Genomic DNA, 14,756 nt, shown 5'->3' on the forward strand with positions numbered 1-14,756 from the left:
CTGGCTGAGTATCTGTATACGGTCAAAGATAAAAAACAGCGACAGATCATGACTAAATACAGAATGAGTGACCACAGTCTGGCCATAGAGAAAGGACGACACAAGAAGTCCTACCTACCTCCAGAACAGAGAGTCTGTGGTCACTGTACCTCAGCTGAGGTAGAGACTGAGACACACTTTCTAATTCATTGTAATAAATATAATAATATAAGAACCACATATTTTAATAAATTTGAGTTGTTGATCCCAAAGTTTAAAGAGTTGCATGACAGTGACAAACAACTCATTCTGTTGGGAGAGGGACCTGCAGCACATCTGGCTGCACAGTATGTGACTGCATGTCACAAAATGAGGGACACTTAGAAAAATATACACAATGACTATTATCTTGACACGAACCATCTCGACACACCACGGACATATTTAATACTGTACATTTTGACAGTATTTTCATATTGTATTGTGAAAATTAATGTTCTATTTGCGTGTTTTCTGTTATATTTTGTATTTATTTTATTTTGTTCGGTTCTTTTGTTGAACTTCATGCTTTGGCAATACTGTAGCTACTACATTCATGCCAATAAAGCTAACTGAATTGAAAAAAAAAAAAAATTGAAATTGAGAGAGAGAGAGAGAGAGAGGTTCAGGACTGCGAAAATGGCGGTCGCCTGTTCTCTCACAGCAGAGAACGACCAGTGCTGCACGCACGTGTGTGTGTGTGTGTGTGTGTGTGTGTGTGTGTGTGTTAGAAACACAGTGCCCCCTTTTTTTCCTCTGTCTCTCTCTATCTGTCTCTCTCATACAGTACATTGTTTTGCGAGCATTGCAAGTCCACTGTGAAGTGAGGGGAGAAACACACTTTGTTGTTGCTGTGACTCAATGGGTCTGTGGGCGTGCAGGACGTGCATGCATGCATATGCACAGATGTGCGCATGCATGCATGCATGCGCACATGCCTTCACAGGCGCAGTGACAACAACAAGGAGTATAGGACCACATGAAGCTGACTCAGGGGTTTTTGGGGAATTCTCAGGGCAGGTTCCAGGGCAGCCTTTCATTAGGCACATCAGTACCAGAGTTACATAAAAACCTTATGACAACCTTATGTTTCTATAATTATGTCAGTGGTGCTCAACCTTTTTCATGTCAAGGACCCCCCAGAAGTATCTCTATTGGGCCACGGACCCCCATCTCAAAATATTTAGTTCCAGGGAAACATGTAGTTCCAGCTATTATTAGCTATTTTCAAGCTTTTAACCATTAATTTAAACTGTAGCTGTTGAGTGCGCTCAATGAGCTTGTAGATCTGCTACTTTTTTTTTAATATCGTGTAAATTAGTTCAAATCGTTGAATATATTCGTTCACAGCAAACGTTTTTAACTCATATCTTTGCTTCTGGGGTGTCCCTGGAACAAAGTATTTTCAGACCCGGGTCGGCGGCCAATTGCATATAATTTGTGGGGTCCTTGACATGAAATAGTTTGAGAACCACTGAAGGTTTTTCTGAAAACTCTCATGATTTAGAATACTTTTTAGAGTCTGGTTTCCAGGCTATGACAGATCGACAGTGCAAGGCGATATAGCGAGGTCACAATGTGTCGAATCGAGCCACGTCATGAGCTTGTGGATCGGCTATTTTTTTGTAGCGTGCGTGCGTGCGTGCATGCATGCGTGCGTGCATTTTTTGAGGGGGTAGCCCAGGGAAAGAACATGGAGGTATACCGTATGTATTATTTAATGAATGAGGAGAATCTGGATCTCCAGTCTTTTTGTAGCATATTAATAATGGATCTGGTTGAGAGTAATGGTCCTCTCCTCATGCACTCACATCACAGCAGAGTGGAGCGCTCACCAGAGCAGAGCGCTCACCAGCGGCTAAACGTTCCATTCATCTCCTCGTCGTGCGGGCCTTATTGTTTCTGTGCGACGTTCATGGATCTCACGGCGCTGTTCTGTCCAGTGTGGGTGGCACCGATGCTCGTCAGCGGTGGAAGAAGTACTCGCGTGTTTTACTTAACCCATTCTGACCTGAGATCAGATTCTAAAAATGTCAGTCGTTCTTCGATTCTTCAAAAAATAGCAGACCTACAAGCTCGTAGCGCGCCACTCGGTGGCGCGCTATGAGCTTGTAGATCTGCTATTTTTCAATAGCTAAAGCATAACATGATGCTAACACCAAAACGGGTTCCCGGTCAGAATGGGTTAAGCGAATGTATCGATGCTGCACTGTAGAAACACTGTTTACCAGTTCACGTCCAGTATTGCATTTTACTTTGCCATGGGTATTGACACCAGTATAAGACGCCATGGGGGGGCGAAAAGCGCACATCCGCCTGGGTGACGGAAGACGGCAGACTGCTGGGCGAGTGAGACGTATACAGTTTCACAAGTTCGATGTGTGTAACAAATATATTTTGAAAATAGCAGATCTACAAGCTCACCACGTGTCGCACAGCGGCATGTGGTGAGCTTGTAGATTGTCTATTTTCAAATTACCAAAGTATAAATGAAGGGCCAGTTAATGTATGCTTTTTTTTTTGTTATGAGTTACTTCAAAGTAATACGTAGTAAGTCTTGAAATAACTGCAGTGGAGGGAAACACAAGTACAATATTTGCCTCTGAGATGTAGTGGAGTTTGGAAATGCTCTACTGCTTAGGAAATAACAAGTAACGTGAAACATAAATACCTCGTAATTTTGAGTAAATGTGCTTAGCTACGTTCCACCACTGATGCTCATATTAAAACAGATGTATCGTCTTTCTTTCATATAGACACATTGTGTTTCCATGGTAACTCATCCATACCATAATGTGTGGGCGTGATGACACATGACTCCCTGAACCGGCTCTGTCACAACTATTATGTAACTGCCCTGATCACACATCATTTGGCATATCTGTTAGAATCCTTTCCACTCATCCTTCTGTAATTATATATGTTACATATAGAATCCTTTCCATTGACCCTTCTGTAATTATATCTGTTATATCTGTTAGAATCCTTAATTTCCATTGATCCTTCTGTAATTCACCCTTTGTCAAGTCCCGCCCGTTGTTGTGCCCTGGCCTCTTCGCATCCCATTGGTTGCTGTTTCGTGGTTGGACAAAAATCCTTTCTCTCCATGAACTACCACTGAAATAATGTGTTTTTCAGTGGCTTCGTATTGATATTCTGTGCATCCAATTCTTATTTTAAACTTGGTGTCACCAAAAAACTACATCACAAGTGCAGCATGGTGACTGGTCATATCATGTTTGTTTTAATTTGAATGTATTTCTCCAAAAACCAGGGCGGAACAAGGCAGAGAGATCCTGCTCGTTAGTCAGTCGGGGACCAATCAGAATCCCCCCCCCCCCCCCCCCCCCCGCATTATGGAATGACCCCTCCCCTCTCTCACCTCCCCTAATAATCCCACCATTTCGTTACACACCGGTAAACCTGTGATGACGTGACAATAAACAAAGGGTCTGTTCTCTTCCAGAACTGCCTGTCCAGAGCTCCCAGGAGGGGTCCCAGTATGATAGTCCCCTCTGGGGTCCCAGTGCCACCTCCACGTCTCCCAGTGCATGCTGGGATCATCTGATCATTGACCGTACGGACACAGAGGCGTGGCCCGCCATTACCCAGGTTGGTGTACAGTATTGAAAGTTTGAAAACCCACCTTTTCAGACTCCATCATGGCCCATAGCACTTACCCCACCCCCTTAGATAGCAATTCTGTAGACTTAGATAGCATTTGATACAGACTTATAGAATGTTATGTAAACAGCATAAGTGCATTGTATGTAGTCATAGTATGTCATAGTACATAATGTATATCATAGTAGTATAGATGTATAGCTTATTTCATTATAGATATTCCACTGTTATAGTTACTTTCTTAGCTTATAGCTAGGCGGGAAATAGAGGTGATAGTTCAGTTGGTGATACAAGCATGAAATTTGGTACAGATGACCTTTATATGACCATAATCGATAATCAGTATAAAAAGGTAGGTGGCTAGCGCACATCCAGTTCCTGTCTGGTGCTGGACTAATAAGGTACATACAGTGAAGAGAAGAGAGTCCGCACACAGGTTTGCTCCAAGGTGTTTGTTTTTTATTCAAAACACCATAAATATAACACGACGTTTCGGCCGTGAACGGCCTTCATCAGGTGATAATCGGCAGTATATGTGACAACTCCCTTTTAAACCTAGTCGTCACATCACGTGACTGATGACGACTGCATGGGCAGGTGATTCACTAACACCAATAAGTGACATGACAATCAATATGAACATGAATAACCACCACATCAAGCAAGTTTACAATAAGGCAACACAGTTTTCAAAAGAACAATTTCAATAAAACTTGCTGGTTTTTGCTTGTTACAGACTGTTTTAGTATTTTTTTAAATACATTTTTTTAATATTTTTTTCATAATCGATAATCAACCTCGGGCCACGCAAAATTCCTCCATTTTCCAAGATGGCCGCCAGTTTGCAATTGGACCTATACGTTTTGGACTACACCAATTCGCGGGGCCTATAAAACTTAGAATTTCCCCTAATTTTGGTATAAGATATGTCCTGGAGGTATTTCTACCAAGTGAGATAAAACAATAACATTAGGTTCCAATATGGCGGCATATTTTTCAATATGGCTGCTGAGAAATTGCATAAATATACATCTGCTTATGGTTAATCCACAGTTGGCGATACAAGCATGAAATTTGGCACAGATGACCTTTATATGACCATAATCGATAATCAACCTCGGGCCACGCAAAATTCCTCCATTTTCCAAGATGGCCGCCAGTTTGCAATTGGACAGCTAGGCGGGAATAGAGGTGATAGTTCAGTTGGTGATACAAGCATGAAATTTGGTACAGATGACCTTTATATGACCATAATCGATAATCAACCTCGGGCCACGCAAGATTCCTCCATTTTCCAAGATGGCCGCCAGTTTGCAATTGGACATACGTTTTGGACTACACCAATTTGCGGGGTCTATAAAACTTAGAATTTCCCCTAATTTTGGTATAAGATATGTCCTGGGGGTATTTCTACCAAGTGAGATAAAACAATAACATTAGGTTCCAATATGGCGGCATATTTTTCAATATGGCTGCTGAGAAATCTGCTCATGGTTAATCCACAGTTGGTGATACAAGCATAAAATATGGCACAGATTACCATTATACCACCCTAATTGATAATCAATTAATTATTTATTTTTCAAGATGGCCGCCAGTTTGCAATTGGACCTATACGTTTTTCAATATGGCTGCAGAGAAATTGCAGAAATATAGGCCTATATGGTTATTCCACATGAGCTTGTAACACATGCATTTGTAAATTACCATACACAGAATCCATTTATGGCACATTTTAAAGTAAGTAGGTAGATAAGTAATAAGTATACAGAGATTGGCCTACTGGCAGTATCATATTCTGTCCTCTTGGATGTATATTCAACCAGTGTTTCCCAGGCTGCACCACGGGGAGGTTTCTGTATATTCAGCCCATTTAAAAAAAAAAATGTTTACATTTTAAAGTGATTTGAATGATTTTGAATGATTTTAAATGACCTAAGATCAAATAGGGTGACATATGTTAAATATTATTATATCACCATACACAAACTTGCATCCCATAAAGCTTAGTGCTTTTTTTCTTCTTTTTTCTTTCTTTCTTTTTTCTTTTTGTTGTATTCAGGCAAGTCATTATAAACACATGGTGGCTGGACAAGTGACAGGCCAGTGTACTAGCAACTGCAACCACAGAGGTGTTTGCAAATAAGCCCAGACTTAAAACATTTGCAGCGGCCACAACATTCCTTTTTACAACCACATCGCGTCAGCTCCTGGCATGATTTGGCCACTGCTGGAAGATCTGTCCAGTGTGGAAGCCATGTTCTGTCCGTCTGGTGCCATCCCCAGTGGATTGGACTTGGCAAAACAGGACTGCACAAGAGTGACTGGCCCCATATATGTCCTGCTTGGTATGCAGCTCTCTTGCAATGTTCCTTTAGAGCGGCACTTGTTGGTGGAATGCAATCATATAATCGCTGCTTTCTGGCAAACAAGTCCAGTCGTGCCTCATTCACTTCCTTGTAGGAACTACTTTTATCGTACATGAGTACTACGAACTCCTCAAGGACTTGCATGTCTTCATCGGTTACTGCAACAGGTGTTTATATCACCAACTGTGCATTAACCATGAACAGTACATTTATGCAATATACCGGCAGCCATATTTGAAAAAATGCCGCCATATTGGAACCCAATATATATATTTTTAATTGTACTTGGTAGAAATACCTCCAGAACATATTCTCTTATATCAAATTGTGGGGAAATAAAATATTTACAGCCCCAGCAAGGTCATATAGTCCAAAACGTATTTACAGTTGCAGTCATTTTTAAAACTGGCGGGCCACCTTGAAAAAAATTGAATTCTGCGTGGCCCGAGGTTGATTATCGATTAGGGACATATGAAGGACATCTGTGCCAAATGTCATGCTTGTATCACCAACTGTGGATTAACCATGAGCAGATGTACATTTATGCAATTTCTCAGCAGCCATATTGAAAAATATGGCGCCATATTGGAACCTAATGTTATTGTTTTATCTCACTTGGTATAAATACCTCCAGGACATATCTTATACCAAAATTAGGGGAAATTCTAAGTTTTATAGACCCCGCAAATTGGTGTAGTCCAAAACGTATGTCCAATTGCAAACTGGCGGCCATCTTTGAAAATGGAGGAATTTTGTGTGGCCCGAGGTTGATTATCGATTATGGTCATATAAAGGTCATCTGTACCAAATGTCATGCTTGTATCACCAACTGAACTATTACCTCTATTCCCGCCTAGCTGTCCAATTGCAAACTAGCGGCCATCTTGGAAAATGGAGGAATTTTGCGTGGCCCGAGGTTGATTATCGATTATGGTCATATAAAGGTCATCTGTGCCAAATTTCATGCTTGTATCGCCAACTGTGGATTAACCATGAGCAGATGTACATTTATGCAATTTCTGGCGGCCATCTTGGAAAATGGAGGAATTTTGCGTGGCCCGAGGTTGATTATCGATTATGGTCATATAAAGGTCATCTGTACCAAATTTCATGCTTGTATCACCAACTGAACTATCACCTCTATTCCCGCCTAGCTGTCCAATTGCAAACTGGCGGCCATCTTGGACAAAGAGGAATTTTGCGTGGCCCGAGGTTGATTATCGATTATGGTCATATAAAGGTCATCTGTGCCAAATTTCATGCTTGTATCGCCAACTGTGGATTAAGCATGAGCAGATGTACATTTATCCAATTTCTGGCGGCCATCTTGGAAAATGGAGGAATTTTGCGTGGCCCGAGGTTGATTATCGATTATGGTCATATAAAGGTCATCTGTACCAAATTTCATGCTTGTATCACCAACTGAACTATCATCCCCATTCCCGCCTAGCTAATAGTCCAAAACGTATTTACAGTTGCAGCCATTTTTAAAACTGGCGGGCCACCTTGAAAAAATTTGAATTCTGCGTGGCCCGAGGTTGATTATCGATTAGGGACATATGAAGGACATCTGTGCCAAATTTCATGCTTGTATCACCAACTGAACTATCATGCATTGAAAACAGCTATTTCCCGCCTAGCTATTACGCATGTTTCATGATAAATGTTTTTATGTGATGTATTCCCCATGCTTTTTGTTCTTGCTTAATGTAAGTCGCTCTGGATTAAGAGCGTCTGCTAAATGCCTAAATTGTAAATTGTAAATTGTATTGATGTCTTATGTTAGTTTTACATTATAGTACTACCAGTACCCAGGTTGTTGTACAGTATTGATGTTTTTTAACTAATATTTCCTTTTGACTGTTCGTTTTCATTATTGGTGGATCGGTTTGAGTGAAATTGTGTGGGGGGGGGGGGGGAAAGGCTTATCTTTAGTTTAGGTTATATTAGTTGTAGTTTTAGTTTATTGTAATATGGGGCAATATTTATATAAAGGTTATACAGTACATACTGTAGCTGATCTGCAAGGTGTGAGCTTGTAGATCCACAGCTCACATATAATATTTAATAATCAAACCACAATATGAGGCTAATAATATGTATGAACAATTTACAAATATATACTTTTTCATTTATTTTTTTAAAGACCCTTTTTTGTTTTTATACTAGGCCATTTATGAAAACCCCATTCATACTTGGATATGTACTATATGAAAAGATTACCAAGACAAAAAACTAGATTTACAGACATTATTCTTTTTTTCCCCCAATTCTAGTCATGGTTACTTTGTAGCTCTGGTCCATAGCGTTAGGAGAACGTCTCCTTATAGCGCTATGGTACTTTCAATTCCTGCTCACGCATAATAGACTGCAAGCCTGTCGACTGCTGCAAAAAATAATACAAAGAACACTTTAGTTACTCATCAACACAAAGAGGGTTTTGTGGAGTCAAACGCACTCTTGTCGACTTTTGACGTCCTTTGATCCTTTGGCCCTCGGTGCTGTTCTGCACCCGTCTGTATCACTCCGGTTGCCGTGTGACGGAAGTGAACGGAAAAACACAGAAGTGAAAAGTCAAGAGTGCTTATGATGTCTATGAGTGACGTCCTATAACGCCATGGACCAGAGCTGACACTAACCCCTGTGTCAGATACCCATGTCCTCCCTCTCTCCAGAGCCCCCTAACCCTAACACTAACCCCTGTCCTGTCCTGTCCTCCCTCTCTCCAGAGCCAGTCTCCTAACCCTAACCCTAACACTAACCCCTGTTCTGTCCTCCCTCTCTCCAGAGCCAGTCTCCTAACCCTAACCCTAACACTGACCCCTGTTCTGTCCTCCCTCTCTCCAGAGCCAGTCTCCTAACCCTAACCCCTGTTCTGTCCTCCCTCTCTCCAGAGCCAGTCTCCTAACACTAACCCCTGTTCTGTCCTCCCTCTCTCCAGAGCCAGTCTCCTCCAGCGTCGGGCGGAGCAGGATGCTCGTGGTCAGACAGTGACCTCGGCATGAGCACCGGCTTCCCCTCCGGGCCCGGCCCCACCAATCACACCGGGTCCGGGATGCTCTCCAACCAGGCCGCCGCCGCTGCCGCAGCAGCCAATCGCAGCTGGGGATCCGGGCCGCCCGGACCCGCCGCCAACTGCCCCCCTCCCCCTCCTCAGTCCTTAATGGGGGGCGGTGGCGACGGAAAGAATGACCTCCCTCAGATGGGAGGAGGAGGAGGAGGCGGGGGAGGGGGAGGGGGCCGGGGTTGGGGCTCCTCCCTCAACCCCGCCCCCAACCTTAACTTGAACCTGAACCCGAACGCCAACCCGTCCGCCTGGCCCGCGCTGGGCCACGACGGGCCCGGCGGTGGCCCGGCCGCGGGGGGGCCCTCGACCCCCAACGCCCCCTCGCAACCCTCGCCCAGCCTCTGCAACAAGGCGCCCGGCGCCGCGCCACCCGCTCAGGCCAACGAGCCTGACAACCTCCTCCCCCCCTCCTCCTCCTCCTCCTCCTCCTCGGGGGGGGGTGGCGGCAGTGCCTGGGGGGGCGGCGGCGACCCCGGGGCGCCGGACCACCCGCACCCTTCCTCCTCCTCCTCCTCCACGAATGTGTCTTTCAGTTCGGAACCTCAGAACCTTAACTCCGACGGACCAAACCACGGCTCCAAGCAGCGGGAGGCGCCCAGCCCCGTCCGCGGCGGGCCCGGCTGGGGCGCCGGCAGCCCCGCGGGCCGGACGCCGCCCGGCGGCGCCTCGCAGGTGGGCCTCGAGTCGCAGTTATTACATCATTACATACTGCCCCATTATACCATCATATGAGATACAAATATCTTTTTGCAGTATGTTTCTGTAGACAAAAATAGTGAACATATCTAATCTACAAGCACACAGGATTTATTTTGGAAAGGCCTGTTTTGGCCATGGTTGGACAGCTTTATCTAGCACAACCCCTTAATCCCAAAGGTAATTGCCTTTTTTTTTTTTTTACTATTTTAAAACATTTTAAAATTGTTGAAATAGCTGATCTACAAGCACACAGCGTCTTGATATAGATTGGCTATAGTTGAACTTTTTTAAATTGATTTAAATTAGTAAAACAAAATGTCAAATAAATTTAGGGATAAGGGGTAAAGATAGGGCTCTCCTGGGGCTCTATTTCCGTCTATGATAAACCCCTTATCCCAAAACTACTTTGCCCTTTTTTTTCCCCTTTTTTTCCTATTTTGAAAAACATTTTTAAATTGTTAAAATAGCCAATCTACAAGCTCACAACGTGTCGATGTACAGCAGATTGGCTATTTTAACTTTTTTATTTTATTATTTAAAAAAAAAAAAGTGTAGGGATAAGGGGTTTAGCATGGATTAATTATTGGTACCGGTATACATTTGTCCATCATTTCTTTAACCCATTCTGAACGGGAACCCATTTTGGTGTAAAGCATCATGTTATGCCTTAGCTTTTGAAAAATAGCAGATCTACAAGCTCATAGCGTGCCACCGAGTGGCGCGCTACGAGCTTGTAGGTCTGCTATTTTTGAAAAATCAAAGAACGACTGACATTTTTTTAGAATCTGATCTCAGGTCAGAAAGGGTCAATCAGACCAGTGTGTGTCCAGTGGAAACCTCGTATGAATCTGATCTCAGGTCAGAATGGGGTTAAGGCCCAATACCATGCCCTGTGCAATGTTTGTGTATAAAGCCCAAAAACAATGTTGTTTACCAGAAATACAATTCAATCGTTGTCAAAAAATGTCATTGTGATCATCATGCTGACAACCCTAACCCGCCCTGCAGGTCAACGGAGAAGATGGCAGCTCTGTGTGGGGCAGTAACGGAGACTCCAAGGCGGCCTCGTCCAAGGAGCCATGCGGCTGGGAGTCGCAGGGTTCAGGCTGGGGCCACAGAGGAGGAGGAGGAGGCCCTGGGTCTGGAGGAGGAGGAGGAGGAGGAGGAGGCTGGGGAGAGCAGCCCAGCACCGGGGCAGACAGCTGGGGGAAGCAGCAGCAACACTCCGGAGGAGGAGGAGGAGGAGGAGAGGCCCCGGGGGGCTGGGACGCCCCGGGCTCTCCTGCCATGCAGGACCAGCAGGTCAGTGGTGATGATTTGACCGAGAGATTGGCAGTCGAATCAGTCTGATTTGCGTAACATACAAAACAGTTATGCAATTATAGAGGGTATGCCTGCGCATGCATAAAGTGAATGGCAGATGGAGTGGCAAAGTGAGTGACGGCGTGAATTTAAGGTTGTATGAAGTCATTTAATGCAATCAAATATAGGACTTCTCTGTTTGGATGAATGGGCTGTCAAGGCCAGAAAGAAGTTTTTTGCCACTCTGTAGGCGTTCCCACATAACTTCCGGGTATGATGATGATGATGTCACGCGCAGGGTAATTCCATTTAGGCTGTGGGGGGGTGCTTAATGTCTGATTTAACATTAACACATAACTATTTGTATATAATATCAAATGGATACTAATGATGTTAACATCATTAACACTTATGTTAATGATGTTTGGGAGACTCAGGATTTTTTTTTTTTTATGTGGGTAACAACATGTTTTTAGATGTTTTAGTATTTCCAGGTGTCTCTGATGTCATGGACACTGGGCTCACTTACTTCCTGGACTACATGTTTTCTCAGTAAGAGTATCCACAAGGAGGAGCAGTCAGTGCCCCAAAGCATTATGGGAATTGTATTCGAGGAAGGAAGTGAGCCCAGTGTCCATGACATCATACTAAAATATAAAAAAAAAACACATAGGCCTATTATCCACGTAAAACGTGTTTCTTGTCTCCCAAACACCGAAAACTTTTCAGATATCTAAAATATGACTAAAAACTAAATGGAATTTGTATTCCAAAAGACTACGGGCTCCATTTTCGTCACCGCTAAACTCCTTATCCCTAAACTTTTTTTTTTTTTTTTTTACTATTTTGCAAAACATTATTGAATAGTTAAAATGGCCAGTATACAAGCTCACAGCCTGTCAATGTAGATTGGCTAGTTAAACTATTCAAAATGTTTTTCAAAATAGTAAAAAAAACAAAAGGCAAAGAAGTATAGGGATAAGGGGTTTAGCTGTGACCAAAATGGAGTCGTATGACTAAAAACCACATCAACATTTGCAGGTGAACTCGTGGAGTGGAGCCCAGAGCACGGCGGGCGCCAGCGAGGGCAGCGGCGGCGACAGCGCGGACGGACATCCCGCCCGCGGCGGGCACCGCCCGTCCCGGGGGGACGAGCAGCCCCCCCTGCTGCCCGCCCCCGACCTGGACCCCCGCGTGCTGTGCAACAGCGGCTGGGGCCAGACGCCGGTGCGCCAGCACACCTCCTGGGACACGGCCGAGGCCAACCGCAAGCGAGAGGCCAGCAAGAGGGAAGCCAGCAAGAGAGAAGCCAGCGAGTCCTGGAGCTCCGGACACTCCACTCCCAACGAGCCACAGCAGGGAGGAGGAGGAGGAGGAGGAGGAGGTCCCCAGAACGCCAGCGCGGCGGCGCCGCACCAGAGACCCGACTCTGGCGGGAGCAAGAGCGCCGGGCCTGCGGCCGCGCAGGGTGCACTGGGCTGGGGCGGAGGAGGAGGAAACACGGCCGCCCAGAACCAGCACGGCTCCGGCTGGGGGGAGCCTCCCGGCAACAAGAAGCCTTCCAACGGCCCCGGAGGCTGGGGGAACCCGCCACCTCCCGGAGCCCCCTGCAACAGCCCCGCTGGGGTCCCCAAAAACGGTGGCCAGTCCTGGGGAGAGGAGAAACCCACCGGCTGGGAGGACTCTCACAACAAGGCCAAGCCTCAGGGTTGGGGGGAGCAGTCGAAAGCCCCCCACGGTGGTGGTGGTGGTGGTGGTGGTGGTGGTGGTGGTGGTGGAGACTGGGGGGAAGCGGGAGGCGACAGCAAGAAGAGCAGCCCCGCCAACGCGTCCTGGGATGGGGAGGCGGGAGGCTGGAAAGACGGCCCCCGAGGCTGGGGAGGGAAGCCTGCCACGGGCCCTGGGGCATCACCTGGGGGTGGAGGAGGAGGAGGGTGGGGAGGGAAGCCTGCCACGGGCCCTGGGGCATCACCTGGAGGAGGAGGTGGAGGAGGTGGAGGAGGAGGGTGGGGAGGGAAGCCCGGCCCTGGCTCTGGGGCACCACCTGGGGGTGGAGGAGGAGGGTGGGGTGGGAAACCCGGCCCTGGCTCTGGGGCACCACCTGGGGGTGGAGGAGGAGGAGGAGGCGGAGGGTGGGGTGGGAATAAGCCCGCCCCAGGCCCCGGAGGTGGAGGTGGAGGTGGAGGTGGAGGGTGGGGAGAGTCGGTCAGCCAGCGTCCCGCTGGTCCTGCCCAAAGCTGGGCGGGAAAGCCCCAGGACGGGCCCAACGGTACCGGAGGTGGAGGTAGGCCTGACACAATTATTATTATTATGAAAAAGTTAAAATTAATAATTGCCCAATGACATAATATGTGACAAAATTGGTCACATATTATGTTACTGTTGGTAACGAGGATAACACTAAGGGCATTTTCTGTTCTTTTTAGTTAGTTTTGTAAATGCACAATACAGTTTCAGTTAGTTATCGTTCTCCATTATAGTTTTCATTTCAAGTTCAGCTAACGGAAACATCTTCCTCATATTCTGGAAATCATCAACAGCTCCCTATCCTCTGGTTGTGTCCCTGGTCACTTTAAACACGCTATTATTCAGCTTCTCCTAAAAAAAACTAGCCTTGACCCCCTAGTTTTCAGCAACTATATACCAATCTCCAAACTCACCTTCATTTCAAAATTATTAGAAAAAGTAGTCTGCAATCAATTATTACAGTTTCTCTACAATAATAGCCTATTTGACAAATTCCAGTTCGGTTTTCGTCAGATGCACAGCACTGAGACTGCTCTCCTAAGAGTCTCCAGTGACATTCTCATGAGGGCAGATGTTGGTGAGTGTTCAGTGCTGCTGCTCCTTGACCTAAGCGCAGCTTTTGACACCATTGATCATGCCATTCTTCTCCATCGACTACAGATAAAATGTAATTACTTACTTACTTCTTTCCTTTTGGTTTTGTTTATTTTGTTATAACCTTGTGCCATCCCCAACAGGAGGAGGAGGGGGTGCAGGGGAGCGGTGGAGTGGTCCCGGCTCGGTGAAGCAGAGTGCAGGTTCGGGTTGGAGTGGTAACAAGCATCAGGACCCCCCCCAGGTCCCAGGGGGAGGAGCGGGTTGGAGCGGTAACAAGCAGCAGGACCTCCCCCAGGTCTCAGGGGGAGGAGCGGGTTGGAGCAGCGGTAACAAGCAGCAGGACCTCCCCCAGGTCCCAGGGGGAGGAGCGGGTTGGAGCAGCGGTAACAAGCAGCAGGACCTCCCCCAGGTCCCAGGGGGGGGTTCGGGTTGGAGCGGTAACAAGCAGCAGGACCCCCCCCAGGTACCAGGGGGGGGTTCGGGTTGGAGCAGCGGTAACAAGCAACAGGACCTCCCTAGTGTCCCAGGGGGGGGTTCGGGTTGGAGCGGTAACAAGCAGCAGGACCCCCCCCAGGTCCCAGGGGGGGGTTCGGGTTGGAGCAGCGGTAACAAGCAGCAGGACCTCCCGGTCCCTGGGGGAGGAGAGCCCACCGGCTGGGAGGAGCCGTCCCCGCCCTCCATCCGACGCAAGATGGAGATCGACGACGGGACGTCGGCCTGGGGTGACCCCGGCGCCCACAACAAGTCCGTCAACCTGTGGGACAGGAACAACCCCGAAGGAGGCGGGGCCAAGGTACTGTATATATAGGGACGGGCAAATCGGGGGTAAGAAA

The 14,756-nt window shown here is 46.5% G+C and overlaps 1 protein-coding gene across 1 annotated transcript in view; it reads left to right on the forward strand.

Annotated features, from left to right (window-relative positions):
• LOC308324433 (uncharacterized protein) overlaps positions 1-14,756 on the forward strand; it is a 90,510-nt gene that overhangs the window by 44,675 nt on the left and 31,079 nt on the right. The window contains exons 6-12 of the mRNA XM_080776480.1: positions 3,485-3,630; positions 8,953-9,750; positions 10,786-11,079; positions 12,121-12,787; positions 12,885-13,363; positions 13,840-13,903; positions 14,064-14,716. Coding sequence (XP_080632606.1) covers positions 3,485-3,630; positions 8,953-9,750; positions 10,786-11,079; positions 12,121-12,787; positions 12,885-13,363; positions 13,840-13,903; positions 14,064-14,716 — 3,101 coding nt within the window. The remainder of the gene's footprint in view (positions 1-3,484; positions 3,631-8,952; positions 9,751-10,785; positions 11,080-12,120; positions 12,788-12,884; positions 13,364-13,839; positions 13,904-14,063; positions 14,717-14,756) is intronic.

Source organism: Protomyctophum bolini (assembly GCF_963924005.1).
Source record: "Protomyctophum bolini genome assembly, chromosome: 11".
In the NCBI taxonomy this organism is placed as follows: Eukaryota; Metazoa; Chordata; class Actinopteri; order Myctophiformes; family Myctophidae; genus Protomyctophum; species Protomyctophum bolini.